Below are 17,762 nucleotides of genomic sequence, written 5' to 3'. Positions count from 1 at the left end.
AAAAAAAATAGTCTAAAGAAAAAGAGGTAGCATCCTGAAGCCAGGTCCCTCAGGTTTTTCTGGGGTAAAAATTCTAGGGTGCATCAGAGCAGTCATCATCTAGGCTCAAGATAGCCCTCTCTCCTTTGCATGCCTCACAGTAAGAAGTTAACATTACAGATACATAAGGAGGTTCATGAGATGTGGATTCTTCCCTTTGATGCTGCCTTCTGAATTGAGGGGAGCCCCGTATTACTGTTCATCAATAATGACAGCACAGAATCTGCACCACTGTGGCCAACCAGACACCCAATTAACAATAACTTTAATACCTGAGCCTCCCTACTCTCACTTCTCACTTTAAGGCATTGTGAATGGAGCCAGACCAAAGGGCTCCAATGATCTCCTAATGAGAAAGGGTCAACAAGGAAACTTTAGGAGTCACTAGGACTGTGCGATCCTTATTTAGTACATCAGCGTCCAGGATCACTCCTAAAGAATAAGATATAGTATAACTCCAGGCTGAGAATTTAGGAATTTAGAAGCTAACCCACAGAAGGAGAAGTAAATAAACCCCATCAGAGTTACATGTCCTCTAAATTCTTTACCGTGATAGCTCAGCCCTGCCAGGGAGGAGATCAAATGAATGGAAAAACTAGGGACTCAGTCAGGAACAGGTCCTCTGGTTTCAGCTCTGCCATTTCCTGGCTTTGCGGTATTGAGAAAATTACTTCCTATGTATTATGATATATTTCATATGTACTTTTAAATTAAGAACATAATTATTTCTCCATACATTCCAGGGATTAAATAAGTTAATGTGTTTAAAAGCTCTAAGATCTCAATATGGTCTTCAGACAGGTTTGTTTGGACATGGCAGCGTTTGGATGATTTTGTATATATATACACATACACATAAATTATCTTAAGTATGGAAAGACATGGAAATAGTAGACCTATATTCCCCCATTGAAACATTCCAACATTCAGTAGGCAACCCCTGAGAAGTCGTTAGCCTCTTAGTTAATAAAGATCCCACTACTGACAGTGTGACTATGTACTTGTTTCATAAACTTATAGTATTTCCTTGGCTCCTCTAGACATTTGAGCTTATGATCCCTCTTATGAATTCTCAATATCCCCCTCCCCCACTCTCTCTCTCTTCTTCTCTCTTTTTGACACACACATACACACACACACGTATAAACACACACACACACACACACACATACAGAATAACATTCTGGTTGCTATCCTGGAGAGCTTTGTTTAACAAGTAGATCAACCCAGAGATTTAGCTTTTGCAAAACTTTTCCCGATCTGCAGTTTTATCCACCTTCTGTGTATCACTGTCACATTTGTAACTGTACTTGTTAATACTCTCTCCCCTCTGTGTGCTGTTAAGAAATTTTTTTCCCCTTAACTTATCAGCCAAGTTAATGTGATTTGCAGAGGGAGAATAGGACCCTAGACTGGCCAGGGGTATTAATAACAAGCACTATATAGTTGAAGGTTTTGACAGAATTGGTGTGGATTTGGCCAGTGTATAGGAGACAGTAGGAAAAAGGAGAGAGCAACTGAGGCTCTGCTGTGAAAGAGAGACAGTTTTCTACTACCCTGATTTAGCAGAGTAATAAACACATGGAGGCAGCCAGAGGAGTTGGGTTTCAGTTCAATACCTGCCACTGACTTATAAAGGACCATTCAAAGGTGCTTTCCACAGGCCAAAGTTGCAGTTTTCTGTCCATGAAATGAGGTGGAGTTGGGAGAAGATTAAAGAAACTTCCAGCTGTAAAGCTCTTTCTTCTGATTAATCATGCATACAAAGTTTAAATATAGTTACTTTTTTTATTAGTTCTACATCGTTTATTGAATATCTCTATGTTCCTACATTATGATACAGACATTTTACTGTAAGATAAGAACTGCTTTACTTATGATAGGAACAAAAGACATACATTTATAAAATACATATAAATATATTTAACTTAAGCAAATAATTTTATTTGAAAATGGAAAAAACCGTTAATGAAACACTTATCATATACTCTTGCATGTGAAAACTTATCACTAATGTTTATTTTCTTACATTTAACCTGTAAACATAATTTAACACCTCCTAGAAATCCAAAGCTTTCATTTGTTTTGCGAGATGTGGTTTGTTTTACATCTCACATTAAGTAAATCACACTATAAAGCTATAATAAATAAGTGATATGTCATCATTCATAAAAAGATCCTCAAAGCAAAATGCATATACCTACATAACCTAACGACCAGCAAGCATTATAATACATGCTGTGGTGGTGAGCACCTGAGATTTTTTGATCGGTATACAGTAAAAGAGTGTTAGTACACTGTGTATACTTATATATACACACAGATATACATTGTATATTATATATATACACAATATTATATATACATATAATTTATAATATGATATGCATAGTATTTTATTTCAGTGGGAAAAGGAATGTATTTAACAGGTAATTCTGCCATTAGTAAATATCCACCTTGATTAATAAAAATTTAAACTTCTAACAGAAAAATTTAGAAGTAAAAACCATTGTAACAATTTTAGAAAATAGTATAAGACATTGTGCATTGAATGCCTGGAATCAAAGTTTTTTTTTTTTTTTAGATGGAGTCTTGCCCTGTCACCCAGGCTGGAGTGCAGTGGTGCAATCTCTGCCCACTGCAGCTTCCACTTCCTGGGTTCAAGCGATTCTCCTGCCTCAGCTTCCTAAGTAGCTGAGACTACAGGCGTGCACCACCATGCCCGACTAGTTTTTTTTTTGTGTTGTTAGTAGAGAGGGGGTTTCACCATACTGGCCAGGCTGGTCTCAAACTCCTGACCCTGTGATCCGCCCGCCTCAGCCTCCCAAAGTGCTGGGATTACAGGTGTAAGCCACCGTGTGCAGCCAAAGACCTCTTTTTTAAAGCAATATATGAAACACAAAAAGTATAAAGGAAACTAAATTTAAATTTGTTTAAATAATACTACCTGTATTTGCTTGAGAGTTGATCAGCAAACAAGATTGAAGACAAATAACAGATTGGGAAAGGCATAAAACAAAAATGTTTTGGAAATATTTATTTGTTTGTTTATTTATTTGTTTATTTATTAGGTTGGTGCAAACGTACTTGCTGTTTTGTCGTTACTTTTAATGGCAAAAACTGCAATTACATTTGCACCAACCTAACATTTATTTATTTTTGAGACAAGGTCTTGTTCTGTTGTCCATGCGGGAGTGCAGTGGTGAAACCATGCCTCATTGCAGCCTCAACCTCCTGGGCTCAAGTGAACCTCCCACTTCAGAGTCCCTAGTAGCTGGGACTATAAGCACCTGTCACCATGAATGCCTATTTATTTTTTAAATATTTTGAAGAGATGGAATATTCTTATTTTGGCCAGGCCAGTCTCAAACTCCTGTACTTAAGCAATTCTCTTGCCTCAGTTTTCCAAAGAGTTGGGATTACAGGTGTGACCCACCCACTCATATATAAAATATAAACAACCCAATAGAAAAATGGATGAAGATTATTTGAATAGGCTATTCATGGGAGAGGAAACAAAAATAATCAATAATATGTGAAAGATAATCATTTTTACTGTTAGAAAAATCCAAAATTAAGTAAAACTAGATAGTTCTAATTTTATCTTAAAGTAAAATAATTTTACTTTATGTAATTAAAGTAATAAAAACCACTATATACCTGAAGGTTCTGACAGAATTGGTATGGATTTGGCCAGTGTGCAGGAGAGAGCAGGAACAAGGAAAGAACAATTGAGGCTCTGCTGTGAAAGAGAGACAGTTTTCTGCTATCCTAATTTAACAGTTATAAACACATGGAGGCAGCTGGGTGCAGTGGCTCACACCTGTAATCCCAGCACTTTGGGAGGCTGAGGCAGGCGGATCACGAGGTCAGGAGATGGAGACCATCCTGGCTAACATGGTGAAACCCCGTCTCTACTAAAAACACAAAAAATTAGCTGGGAGTGGTGGCAGGTGCCTATAGTCCCAGCTACTCGGGAGGCTGAGGCAGGAGAATGGCGTGGATCCAGGAGGTGGAGCTTGCAGTGAACCAAGATCGTGCCACTGTGCTCCAGCCTGGGCATTGAGATTCAGAGGGCAGGGACAGAAAAAGATGTAGGAATAGAAAGCTCCACCAATTGTCCCCCTACCATAAGGACACCGATTTAACATCTGTACATAAGAAATGAAGGGGTGGCCTGCCCCTCCACACCTGTGGGCATTTCTCGTTAGGAGACTTGAGAAAAGAAATGAGACACAGAGACAAAGTATAGAGAAAGGAAAAGTGGGCCCAGGGGACCAGCGCTCAGCATACAGAGGACCCGCACTGGTCTCTGAGTTCCCTCAGTATTTATTGATCATTATCTTTACCATCTTAGAACAAGGGAAGTGGGAGGATAATAGGATCATCCCAGGGAGAAGGTCAGCAGTAAGACATATGAATAAAGATCTCTGTGACATGAATAAGTTTAAGGAAAAGTGCTGTGCCTTGATACGTATATGCAAACATCTCCATAAACCTTTTTAGTGCATAAAGAGCAGTGTTGCTGCTAGCACGTCCCATCTTCAGCCCTAAGGTGGTTTTCTCCTTTCTCAGTACATAGAACATACAATTGGGTTTTACACGGAGATGTTCCATTGCCCAGGGATGGGCAGGAGACAGATGCTTTTCTCTATCTCAACTGCCAAGAGGCCTTCTTTCTTCTTATACTAGTCCTCAGCACAGACCCTTCATGGGTGTCAGGCTGGGGGACGATTAGGTCTTTCCCTTCCCAGGTGGCCATATTTCAGACTATCACATGGGGAGAAACCTTGGACAATACCTAGCTTTCCTAGGCAGAGGTCCCTGCGACCTTAGGCAGTGTATGTGTCCCCGGGTACTTGAGACTAAGAGAATGGTGATGATGACTTTTAACCAGCAAGCTGCCTTCAGGCACTTGTTTAACAAAGAACACCCTGCACAGCCCAAATCCATTAAACCTTGAGTCACCACAGCACATGTCTCTTGCAAGGACATGGTTGTGGGTAGGGTCACAGATTAACAGCATCTCAAATACAGAACAAAATGGAGTCTCTTATGTCTACTTTCTATATAGGCACAGTAACAGTCTGATCTCTCTTTCTTTTCCCCACAAGAAACACCTTTTTAAAAACAAAAAATACTGATGAGTCCTTATAATAACTGGCTTTAGTTTCATATCACTGAAAAAGGCACTGAAGAGATTAAAAAAACTTATCTTGAATCACCAATGCTGCACTGCCCCTGTCACCAGGCAATGGCAATGACAGTGTGGTGCAGAGAGTGTCTCTGGGTGCTAGGGGAGGGAGAGCAGACACACTGACATCAGAAATGAAATTCGGATGCATTAAACTCAGTGCTGTCTTGTTAGAGAAGGAAAACAACAACAAACAACAACAACAAAACTGGACCAAACTCAGCTGATGCTCACCCACGGAGGGAGCATTTAAAACAGCCATAATCAGTGGGGAATTGCCGATCCCAGCAGTCAAAACTGGAGTTCCTGTAAACCTCACCACCACAGACCAAAGTGACCTGGGTCTTTAAGTAAACTTGAAAGGCAGTCTAGGCCACAAGGATTGCAACTCTGAGATGAGTCCTGTTGGTCCAGGACTGAACTGGTCCAGAGACAGTGGACTAGAGAGGGGTGCAACCTACCGAGACACACTGAGGCTGCTAAGGGAGTGCTGGTATCACGCCTCCCCTAACCCCAGGCTGCATAGCTCATGGCACCAAAAGAGACGCCTTCCTTCTGCTTGAGGAGAGGAGGGAGAAAAGTGGGAGGAGTTCGTCTTTCATCTTGCATGCCAGCTCAGCTGTAGCAGAATAGAGCACCAGTCAGAGTCCTGAGGCTTTGTTCCAGAACCTAGCTACCACATGGCATTTCTAGACACATCCTGGGCCAGAAGGGAACCTGCTGCCTTGAAGGGAAGGACCTAGTCCTGGCAGCACTTATCACCTGCTAACTGAAGAGCCCTTGGGCCCTGAACAACAAGCGGCAATACCCAGGTACTATGTCAAAAGCCTTGGGTTAGCCTCTGAGACTTGCTGACTTCAGGTGAGATTCAGCACATTACCAGCTGTGCTGGCTATGGGGAGACTCCTTCTGCTTGAGGAAAACAGAGGGAAGAGTAAGGGGACTTTCTCTTGCACCTTAGGTAGCAGCACAACTACAGGGCTGAAGAGCACTAAGCGGGTTCTTGGGATCCCCCATTCTAGGATTTGACTCTTGGATGGTGTTTCTGGACCTGCCCTGGGCCAGAGGGGAGCCCACTGACCTGAAGGGTGAGTCCCTGGCCAGGCAGTATTCACCACAAGCTGACTTAAGAGCCCTTGGGCCTTATGGGAACATCTGTGGTTTTCTGGCAGTATTCCGCATGGCCAGTAGTGGCAGGTGGCTACAGGATGAGGTTCCTTTGCCTTTGGAAAGTGGAGGGAGAGTGGGAAGGTCTATATCTTGTGATGTGAGTGCCCCTCAGCTGCAGTATAATAGAACACCACGTAGACTTCTCAGGCTTTTGACCCTAGTGCCTAAATCCCGGACAGCATCTCTGGACCCACCTGGGGCCTGGGGGATCTCACTTTCCTGAAGAGAAGGACACAGGCCTGGTTGGCTTTGCCAGCTACAGATTGTGGAGCCCCAGGGCCTAGAGCAAACAAAGACAGTAGCCAGGAAGTGGTTACAGTAGGCTTTGGGTGAGACCCAGTGCTGTGCTGGCTTCAGGTCTGACCCAGCACAGACATACTGGTGGTGGCCACAGGGGTGCTTGTGTTACTCCACCCTTAGATTCATGTGGCTCAGAACACAGAGATACTCCATTTGTTTGGGATAAAGTAGGGGAAGAGAATAAGAGTCTGCCTGGTAATCCAGAGAATATTCCATATTTTATCCAAGACCATCAAGGCGGTACTTCTATGAGTCTAGAAGAAGCACAGCATTACTGGGCTTGGGATTACCCCTAAAGTAGATACAACTTAGATCACAACACCCAAGTCCCTTGAGATATCTATAAAGTCATCCCAAGAAGGACAGGTACAAACAAGCCCAGACAATGAAGACAATAAATAAACAATTTTTGAATGACCAGACAGTGAATAACATTTACTAGCAGGAACACTGTACAGGAAAACATGACCTCACCAAATAAACTAAATAAGGCACCAGGGACCAATCCTGGAGAAACAGAGATATGTGACCTTCCAGATAGAATTCAAAATGGCTATGTTGAGGAAACTCAAAGAAATTCAAGATAACACAGAGAAGGAACTTGGAATTACATCAGAAAAAATTAACAGTGATATTGAAATATTTACAAAGAATCAAGCAGAAATTCTGGGGCTGAAAAATGTGATTGGCATAATGAAGAATGCATTAGAGTCCTTTAATCACAGAATTAATGAAGCAGAAGAAAGAATTAGTGAGCCTGAAGACAGGTTCTTTGAAAATATATGGTCAGAGGAGACCAAAAAAAAAAAAAAAAAAAAGAATAAAAAACAACAAAGCATACCTACAGGATCCAGAAAATAGCCTCAAAGGGCAATTCTAAGAGTTATTGGTCTTAAAGAGGAGATAGAGAAAGAGATAGTTAGAAAGTTTATTTAAAGAATAACAGAGAACTTCCCAAACCTAGAGAAAGATATCAATATACAAGTACAAGAAGATTAGGGAATACCAAATCAATTTAAGCCCCCAAATAACACCTCAAGGCATTTAATAATCAAATTCCCCAAAATCAAATATAATGAAAGGATCCTAAAAGCTGCAAGAGAAAAGAAACCAATATATCTGACAGCAGACTTTTCACTTGAAACTTACAGGCCAAGAGAGAGTGACATCACATAATTAAAGTGCTGAAGGAAGAGTTGTTTTACCCAAGAATAATATATCCAGTGAAAATATCCTTAAAACATGAAGAAGAAATAAAGACTTTCCTAGTCAAACAAAAGTTGAGAGATTTCCTCAACACCAGACCTGTTCTATAAGAAATGCTAGGCCAGGCATGGTGGCTCACATCTGTAATCCCAGCACTTTGGGAGGCCGAGGTGGGCGGATCACCTGAGGTTGGGAATTTGAGACCAGCCTGACCAATATGGAGAAACCCCATCTCTACTAAAAATACAAAAATTAGCCATGCATGGTGGTGCATGCCTGTAATCTCAGCCACTCAGGAGGCTGAGGCAGGAGAATAACTTGAACCTTGAGGGTGGAGGTTGCAGTGAGCCAAGATCATGCCATTGCACTGCAGCCTGGGCAACAAGAGTAAAACTCTGTCACACACACACAAAAAAAGAAATGCTAAAGGGAGTTATTCAATCTGAAAGAACAGGACATTAATGAGCAATAATCACTTCAAGGTAGTAATACAAAACTCACTGGCAATAATGAGTACATAGAAAAACATAGAATATTATAACACTATAACTGTGGTGTGTAAACTACTCTTATGCCAAGTAGCGTGTCTAAAAATAAATAAATAAAAAATAATAGCTACATCAACTTTTCAAGACATAGGCAGTACAATAAGGCATAAATAGAAAAAAAATATTAAAATGCAGGGGAAACAAAATTAAGGTGCAGTTTTTATTGGTTTTCTTTTAGCTTGTTTAGGCAAAGAGTGTTAAGTTTTTACTAGGTTAAATTAATGGGTTATAAAATAGTATTTGAAATCCTCATGGTATATTAGTTCAAGCTTACATTGCTATAAAGAATTATCTGAAACTGGGGTGGTTTATAAATTAAAGATGTTTAATTGTCTCACAGTTCCACAGACTGTACAAGAGGCATGGCTGTGGAGGCCTCAAGAAACTTACAATCATGGTGGAAGGTGAAGAGGAAGCAATCACATCTTCGCATGGTGACAGGAGAGACAGAGAGTAAAGAGGGAAGTACCACACACTTTTAAATCATCAGATAGCATGAGAAGTTACTCACTATCATGAGAAAAGCATGATTTAATCATCTCCCACCAGGTCCTCTCTCCACATTGGGAGTTACAATTCAGCATGAGATTTGGGTTGGGACACCCACCCTGCAGCAGACTTCTGCCTGGACATCCAGGCATTTCCATACATCCTCTGCAATCTAGGTAGAGGCTCCCAAACCTAAACTCTTGCCTTCTGTATACCCACAGCCCAATACTACATGGAAGCTGCTATGACTTGGGACCTGCACCCTCTGAAGGAACAGTCCAAGCTGTACCTTGGCTCCTTTTAGCAATGGCTGGAGCTGGAGTGGCTGGGACACAGGATGCCATGTCTCAAGGATGCATAGATCAACAGGGCCCTGGGCCTGGCTCACAAAACCATTTTTCCCTCCTTGGCCTCCAAGCCTGTAGTGGGAGGGGCTGCAGTGAAGGTCTGAAATACCCAGGAGGCATTTTCCCCATTGTGGTGGCTATTAACATTTGGCTCCTCTTTATTTATGCAAATTTATGCAGCTGGCTCTAATTTATCCCCATTTAAATTTATCTTATTTGTCAGAGACCCTCTTCATTTGGGCTGCTTTGACTTCCTGGCTTTGCTTCAGTTCTTCAGGCACCAGGGCCTGGCTCCAGGCTCTGAATTTGGCTCAGGTTTGCACCATGTATCTCCTTCTGGAAACCAGATTCAAGGGGAAGTACCTAATAGGGAAGCACTACCCTAGTACAAGAAATCAAACCTTGCAGCAAAATCACACTGAAGCTCTTGCTTTTATCACATCCACTAACATCCTATTGACCAAAACAAGTCATGAGGACCACAGTGGCCAGAGAAAATCATGTGTCTAAAGTGAGAGTGATGGTAAATACGATTCGTCCACTTTGTTCCTCCTGATGTGGGTGTGAATGTATACTGCTGCTACTAGGAAGTAAAGAATTGAGACCAATAATTCCAAATGCCACTTGTAAGATTTCATTTATATAAAACATTGTAAGTGCTCACTAAACAGATAATTATAGTTAAGTTTGGGAGATATAATTTAAAATTATTCTTATTTATTCTATTTTTTCTGAAATATGCAAAAATTTTAGAAATTAAATTAAATTTCATTTTTAACTGACAATAATTATGCATATTCATAGTGATGTTTTGATGCATGTCATGTATAGTGATCAGATTGGGGTAATTAGCATATTCATAGTCTCAAACATTTCTCATTTCTTTGTGTTGAGAACATTCAATATACATATATATTCAAAAAATATACTAACATTTTGAAAACTAAACGAAGAATTAAAAAAATTATATTCTCTCTTTTTTTTTCCTGGCCTGATCAGAGTTAAATAACCTACCTCTTGGTGTGAAGAATCTAAATGAGAGACTTACTTGCATTTTCCTCATTTATCTAATTCCTAAGGATTGGTCAGAATTCTTACTTCTTAAGGAGGTACAATACCAATGGAAGATCTTCTATCTAGTTGAAAAAAATGTTTCTGTCTTATTTTTCCTTTGCTATGTAGATGATTAACTCTTCTAGATTTATCCGTATTAAAATATAGATATAGTGACAGGATTAACAACAATAAAATAACAACAGGCACACACTTGGATGGTTGTGACAAGATCTGGACTCTGGCCCTTCCTGTGTCATTGATATATAATGTACCAGTGGGTGGATCACATTCATTATCTGGGGATTGTAAGCTTTCATCAATATACACAGGCATACTTCCAGGGATAGGAAGCCACATCCATGTATATGCACTTATGAGTACGTGAATGATCATTTCATGCTTGGTGAACTGAGTTCTCACAGAAACTTTAGTATCAGGAGCCCTGTACCACCAAACATGGAGGGGCATCCTCCTCACTGAGCACAACCCATCTTCCTGGGCTGCAACCTATTGAGTATTCTTTCTCTAATCTCCTTCATCTTGACACTATAGAGAATAGGGTTTATCAATGGAGGAAGAAGGAAATGGACATAGGAGAGAAGAGTATGGGTATGCTGAGTGATTGGCAGCTCAAGATGGCTAATCAGTGCCAGGAGGATCATAGGAATATAGAAGAGGAGCACGGCAGAAAGGTGGGCAACACAGGTTTGACCAGCCTTCCAGCGATCTTCCCTGGACTCCACACCTTGCAACACCTTGCCAATCAGGCCATAGGAAAAGAAAATCAGCAGGGGGTCCAAACCCATGACTGAAAGAACCACAAATAGGCTATAGGCTGCACCCCAAGCTCCTGGGCAGGCCAAACGAGCCACATCTGGATGCAAGCAATAAGAATGGGTTAGGACCTGTGGGCGGCAGTAGGGCATGCAGGCCAGCAGAAATGGCAGGGGCAGATGGAGACCCAGGCATCTAAAAGCAATGGCCACGCTGGTTTTGCTAATTACACCATTGGTGAGGAGAGCTGAGTAGTGGAGAGGTCGGCAGATGGCCAGTGCCCGATCAATGGACATGGCAAGCAAGACAGAGGACTCCATGACAGAGAAGACATGGACAAAAAACATCTGTAGAAGGCAGGCTGAGGCAGGGACAGTGTGAACACCAGCAAGGGCAAGGCCCAGCAGTGTGGGCGTCAGGGCGGTAACCAAGCCAATATCAGACACACTAAGCAAGAAGAGGAAGAAGTGCATTGGGCGGTGCAGGGCAGGCTCCAGGGCAATGATCCAGAGGATGGTACCATTTCCCAGTGCAGAGAGAAGGTAGACAGCAATGAGGGGCATCGTCCACCAGGAGGGTACACCTGATAGGCCTGGCATGCCCACAAGCAAGAAGGTGGGGGCCATTGAAGTGCTGCTATTGGGGGCTGTCTGAGTTAGTAATGTTGACATAGTTCAGAATTCCACGTTGAACTCTGGAACCTGAAAAATAATTAGAAAGGTTTACTTAATCGTGTGCCAAATTTGCATAAAACTTTCCAAAATAGCCTGCATCTTCACTCCCCGACTCATGCACACACACACACACACATACACAAATACACATTTCCTCCCTAGGCACACACCCATCCTAATAGTATATGCAGCATTCATTCCTTGTGTTTGAGGTTTTCCTACAGCTGTCCTCATAGCTCTGTGGCTCTGTTTCTTTTCCTAAATTTTTTCTAATCTTTTTGACCTTGTCTCTCCCTGTAGTGTTATTCTATTTTCTTTCCTTCCTTTATGAAAAACACTTAAGGAGAGAGTCTATTTATCCATATTTTTTTCTCTTCCCAACCCCAGACAGTCTGACATCTAGACTACCTTAAGATATTTACATTTTGGTGCAATTTAACTGTTCTTACTAAGTCCCCAGTTACTCCTTCATTTCTAAATTAAGGGGCATTCATTTTTTCTAAGCTTGATTTATTTCTTAATGAGCTTTGGCTACTATGGATCTGCTTTTTATTTTTTCAAAAATTTGCCTTTTCAGAATTTAGCCTTTTAGTTCACCTTGCTATGTCCCTATGATTTATACATTGGTATTTAAAATTTTTATTTTATTGAAATGTAATAATTGTACATATTTAAGGGGGTGCATGTGGTATTTTGTTACATGCAAAGAATGTGAAATGATAAAGTCAGGGTATTTAGGACATCCATCACCTTGAGTAATTATAATTTTTATATGTTGGAACATTTCAAGTTCTGTCTACTAGCTATTTTGAAATATAAAATACATTGTTGTTAACTATAGTCACCCTACTTGGCTGCTGAACATTATAACTTATTTCTTCTATCTAAGTGTGTGTTTATATTTTTGAGGTATTTTTACTTGGCCCTCTTTCTTAAGTGGTCTTATGTACTCTCATGACATCAACTCGAGTCTACAAACTGATGAATTACTAATATATATTCCCAGATCCTACTAGGGTTCATCTCACCTTGGATATCCCATGCAATTTAAATTCAAATAATCCAAAGCAGATCTTAACAGACACATCTTAATGCCTCTGTCAGAGTCATCAGTCAGGAAACAGTGAAGAGGAATTTATGTCAATAGCAAAACCAATAAGACACTCCTTGGTTCCCTAAGTCAGTTGTTGGCACCACCATTAATCAATTTCCCAAAATAAAAACCTGAGAATTAGCCTCTCCTCACATGTAATATCCAAATATTATTTATAATTTTAACAAGAGAGACTGGGCACACACCATAGTCATATCTTCTTCCCTGCCCAAATGCCCAGAAAGATTGGCACTGAAATTCTGGACAAAAAGACAATGAAAATTGGCACCTAAAGAAAAGTAAAATAAAAAGCTTGCCAGGTTTTGTTTTCGGGGTAATGATATAGATACAAGTTAACCCTAAACATTTATTTAAAAAATTCCAAATACGTATGTTATGAAACATTACATTAACGTTTAAAATAAAATATAACTTTCAAGCTAAAAAAGAAAGATAAATGCAACAAAAACTTAATCCCATAGACTTTTAAAAAGAAATAAATAGAAATAGACATTCATTTCCAGTGTGATGGATTGAGGAGGCTAACACATTCTCTCCCCTACAAAGCAGGTATAAAGCTGACAAGCTGTCAATAACTTCCATTTTGGCACTCTGGAAATCCATTAGAGATGTAAGCTTGTTTATTGAAACTGCTGAACTTTGGAAAATAACAGCCACGCGCCTGGCATTTTGGCAAGGCAGCTTCATTCCGCTGCCTCCAGCTCTATCATCAGTGGTCAGATAAGGAAATCCCACAGCTTTGTTCCTGCACTCGTGAGGCAGCTTCCGTGATTTTGAGCTCTGTCAGTTAGCATGGCAATTTTGGTGGCAAGGAAATAGGGAGGGCCAGCAGCTCCACTACCCTGAAGTTCTGGTCCTCTTTGGGGCAATGTGTCCACCAGCAGACTAGGTGGGGATTTAACACAGAGTTCTGGCTGAAAAATAAAACCAGATGGTAAGTGGAATCTTTAGGAAGAAATGAAGAGCACTGGACATACTCAATATATGGGTAAATATGAAGGACTCTATATACATTTTAGTTAATTTTCCCTAAATTTCCTTAATAGGTTTGAATTGGATGAAAAGATAATTATAATACTGTATTGTTGAGTAAATTATATATATTATATATGTATGTGTCTGTATGTGTATGTATATGTATTATAATAACAGCACAACAAGGGGGAGGAATTAAAAATTTATTAAAACAAAACTTTTGAATTTTACTGGAATTAAGTTAATATTATTCTGAAGTAAATTATGTAGTAATGTGCATATTGTAATTTATAGAACAACTGCTAATAAAACAGTAAAAAAATCAAGAGATGAATTGAAATGGTTTGCCAAAAACATTTAAACAAATGAAAGCGATGAAAAAACAGCGGAGCAAAAAAAAAGGCACAAGACTAACAGAAAACAAATAGCAAAATGACAGGTGAAATTTCAACCATGTCAGTAATCGCAAAGTGAATGGACTAAACATGCATCATAAAAGGCACATTGTTATGTAGAATAAAAAAGCAAGTTATAACTATATTCTGTATACAAAAGACATACCGTAGATTCAAAGGAGTAAATAGTTGAAAGTAAGAAGGTAGAAAATTATATATCCCACAAAAACACATGAGAGATGGAGTGGCTATACCAATATCATATAACAGTCATAAATGCATATATAAAGAACACTAGATCCTAAAATACATGAACCAAAACTGGCAAAATTAAAGAGTGAGATAAGCAATTTATCAATAATAGTTGAAGATTTTAATATCCCAAACTCAATAATTGATACAACAATTGGAAAAATATACAAGGAAATAGAAATCTTTTGAAAAACACTCTGAATCAGAAACGACATTTATATAATACTATCCAAAATAGCAGACTGTGTATTCTTTCCAAGCACATATATAGGATTTTCTCTATGAAGAACTGTCGGCTGGGAGGCAAAATAAGCTTTAATAATTTTTTAAATAGTCATATACAGACTGTGTTCATTTCTCAAATCAATAACCTAAGCCTCTTTAAGTATTTACAAAACAAAGAACAATCAATACCCAAACTAAACAAGTGTTGGTGAGAATGTGGAGAAAAGGGACCCCTTGTACATTTTTGGTAGGAGTAGAAATTTGTACACCCATTATGAAGAATAGTATGAAAGTTCTTCAAAAAATTGAAAATAAAACCACCATATTATTCAGCATTCCCACTTCTGGATATGTATTCAATGGAAATAAAACCATGATCTCAAAGAGATACCTTCACTCCTATGTTCACTGAAGCATTATTCATAATAGCCAAGATATGGAAACAACTTAAGTGTTCATCGATGTGTGAAGAGGTTAAAAATTGTGATATATATAATATTCAGCCTTAAAAAAGAAGAACAACCTGTGATTTGCAACAGCATGGATAAATATGGATGACATTATGCCAAGTGAAATAAGCCAGACACAGTAAGAAAAATGCTGCACGACCTGTTTTGTGTGAACTCTAACAAAGTCAAACTCATAGAAACAAAACAGAAAGGTGATTATCAGGGTTTGAGGGGTTGTAGGGGAAATAGGGAAATGTGAGTCAAAGGATACAAACTTACAGTTATAAGATGTGTAAGTGTTAGAGGTTTAATGTACAGCATGACAATTATAGATAACAATAATATATTGTATACTTAAAATTTGCCAAGGGGAACCTCTTATGTATCCTCTGGACACACACACACACATCCAAACATGTACACACATACAATGGTAACTGTGTGAGGTAATAAATATGTTAATTGGCTTGATTGTGGTCAATATTTCACAAGGTATACATATATCAAAACATCATATTGTACATTTTGAATATAGACAATTTCAAATTGTCAATTATACTTTAATAAAGCTGAAAATAATGGAATAAAATTAAAAAACAAAATAAGTACAGGTGACATAACTAAAGATTAAGAAATTAAAAACCCTTAGCAAGCCTTAAAAAGAAAATAAAAGATGCAAATTACCAAAATCAGGAATGCAATGTGGGATAACACTATTAGACAATTAGTTGAAATTTTTTTAAATCCTAGAAAACTAAAAATTATAAAACTGACTCAAGAAGAAATAGCAATTCTAAACAGACCTATAACAAATAAAGTCAATTACTAATTAAAACTCTTCCTACTAAAAAATGCTGAAGTCCAGATGATTTCATGGGTGAATTAGATCACATATTAAAAGAAGAAATAATCACTAATGCTTCTCATAATGCTTTAAAAATAGAGAAGGATTTTATAAAATCCTACTCAATCCAGAAGTATAGTGTAATCTTGATTCTAAAGCCAAATCATAACAAAAAACATAGCACTGACAAATTTTCCTCAAGTAAATAGACATATGAATTCTTAATATTAGCAAATTAAATTTGGCTACATATAAAAAAATTCTGCACTGTGGTTTTGTGGAATTTATGCCTAAGTGCAGAGTTGGTTTTGTATTTCAACATCAACTAATGTAATAAACATTAGAAAAAAGGACAAAAATTGCATGGTCATCTCAATAGGCACAGAAAATCATGTGTCAAACTATGTACTTACTCATGATAAAAACTCTGAATAAGGAGGTTTCCAAGATAGCCGAATAGAAACAGCTCCAGTCTACAGCTCCCAGCATGAGTGACAGAGAAGATGGGTGATTTCTGCATTTCCAACTGAGGTACCGGATTCATCTCACCGGGGCTTGTTGGACAGTGGGTGCAGCATACGGAGTGTGAGCTGAAGCAGTGTGGGGCATGGCTTCACACTGGGAAGTGCAAGGGGTTGGGGAATTCCCTTTCTTAGCCAAGGGAAGCTGTGATAGACGGTACCTGGAAAATCGGGACACTCCCACCCTAATACAGCACTTTTCCAATGATTTTAGCAAATGGCACACCAGGACATTATATCCCATGCCTGGCTCGGAGGGTCCCACACCCACAGAGCCTTGCTCACTGCTAGCACAGCAGTCTGAGATCAAACTGTAAGGCAGCAGCAAGGCTGGGGGAGGGGTGTCTGCCATTGCTGAGGCTTGAGTAGGTAAACAAAGTGACCTGGAAGCTCAAACTGGTTGGAACTCACCTCAGCTCAAGGAGGCCTGCCTGCCTCTGTAGACTCCACTTCTGGGGACAGGGCATAGCTGAACAAAAGGCAGCAGAAACTTCTGTAGACTTAAACATCCCTATTTGATGGCTTTGAAGAGAGTCATGGTTCTCCCAGCATGCAGTTTGAGATCTGAGAATGGACAGACTGCCTCCTCAAGTGGGTCCCTGACCCCTAAGTAGCCTAACCTCCCAGTAGGTTCCAACCGACACCTGATACAGCTGGGTGCTTCTCTGAGATGAAGTTTCCAGAGGAAGGATCAAGCAGCAACATTTGCTGTTCTGCAATATTTGCTGCTCTGCAGTCTCCACTGGTGATACCCAGGCAAACAGGGTCTGGAGTGAAACTTCAGCAAACTCCAACAGACATGCAACTGAGGGTCTTGATGGTTAAAAGGAAAACTAACAAACATAAAGGGCATCCACACCAAAACCCCATCTCTAGGTCACCATCATCAAAGACAAAAGATAGATAAAACCACAAAGATGGGGAGAAAACAGAGCAGAAAAGCTGAAAATTCTAAAAATCGGTGTGCCTCTTCTCCTCCAAAGGAACACAGCTCCTTGCTAGCAATCCAACAAAGCTAGACATAGAAGGATTTTGATGAGCTATCAGAAGTAGGCCTCAGAAGATCAGTAATAACAAACTTCTCTGAGCTAAAGGAGGATGTTCAAACCAATCGCAAAGATGCTAAAAACCTTGAAAAAAGATTAGATGAATGGCTAACTAGAATAAACAGTGTAGAGAAGACCTTAAAT

General features: G+C 39.5%; 2 protein-coding genes across 2 annotated transcripts in view; one reads left to right on the top strand and one right to left on the bottom strand.

Moving 5' to 3' along the window:
* The window catches only part of MMP26 (matrix metallopeptidase 26), a 294,924-nt gene that overhangs the window by 80,793 nt on the left and 196,369 nt on the right, over positions 1-17,762 (top strand). The window lies entirely within an intron of this gene.
* LOC112606286 (olfactory receptor 51S1) lies at positions 10,789-11,864 on the bottom strand. The gene has a single exon (XM_025356535.1). The coding sequence runs from the start codon at positions 11,792-11,794 to the stop codon at positions 10,823-10,825; it is 972 nt and encodes a 323-aa protein (XP_025212320.1). The 5' UTR covers positions 11,795-11,864; the 3' UTR covers positions 10,789-10,822.

This window comes from Theropithecus gelada, chromosome 14 (genome assembly GCF_003255815.1).
Source record: "Theropithecus gelada isolate Dixy chromosome 14, Tgel_1.0, whole genome shotgun sequence".
Lineage (NCBI taxonomy): Eukaryota > Metazoa > Chordata > Mammalia > Primates > Cercopithecidae > Theropithecus > Theropithecus gelada.
The sequence above is the reverse complement of the archived record's forward strand: the minus strand, read 5'-3'. Positions and strand labels throughout refer to the sequence as shown.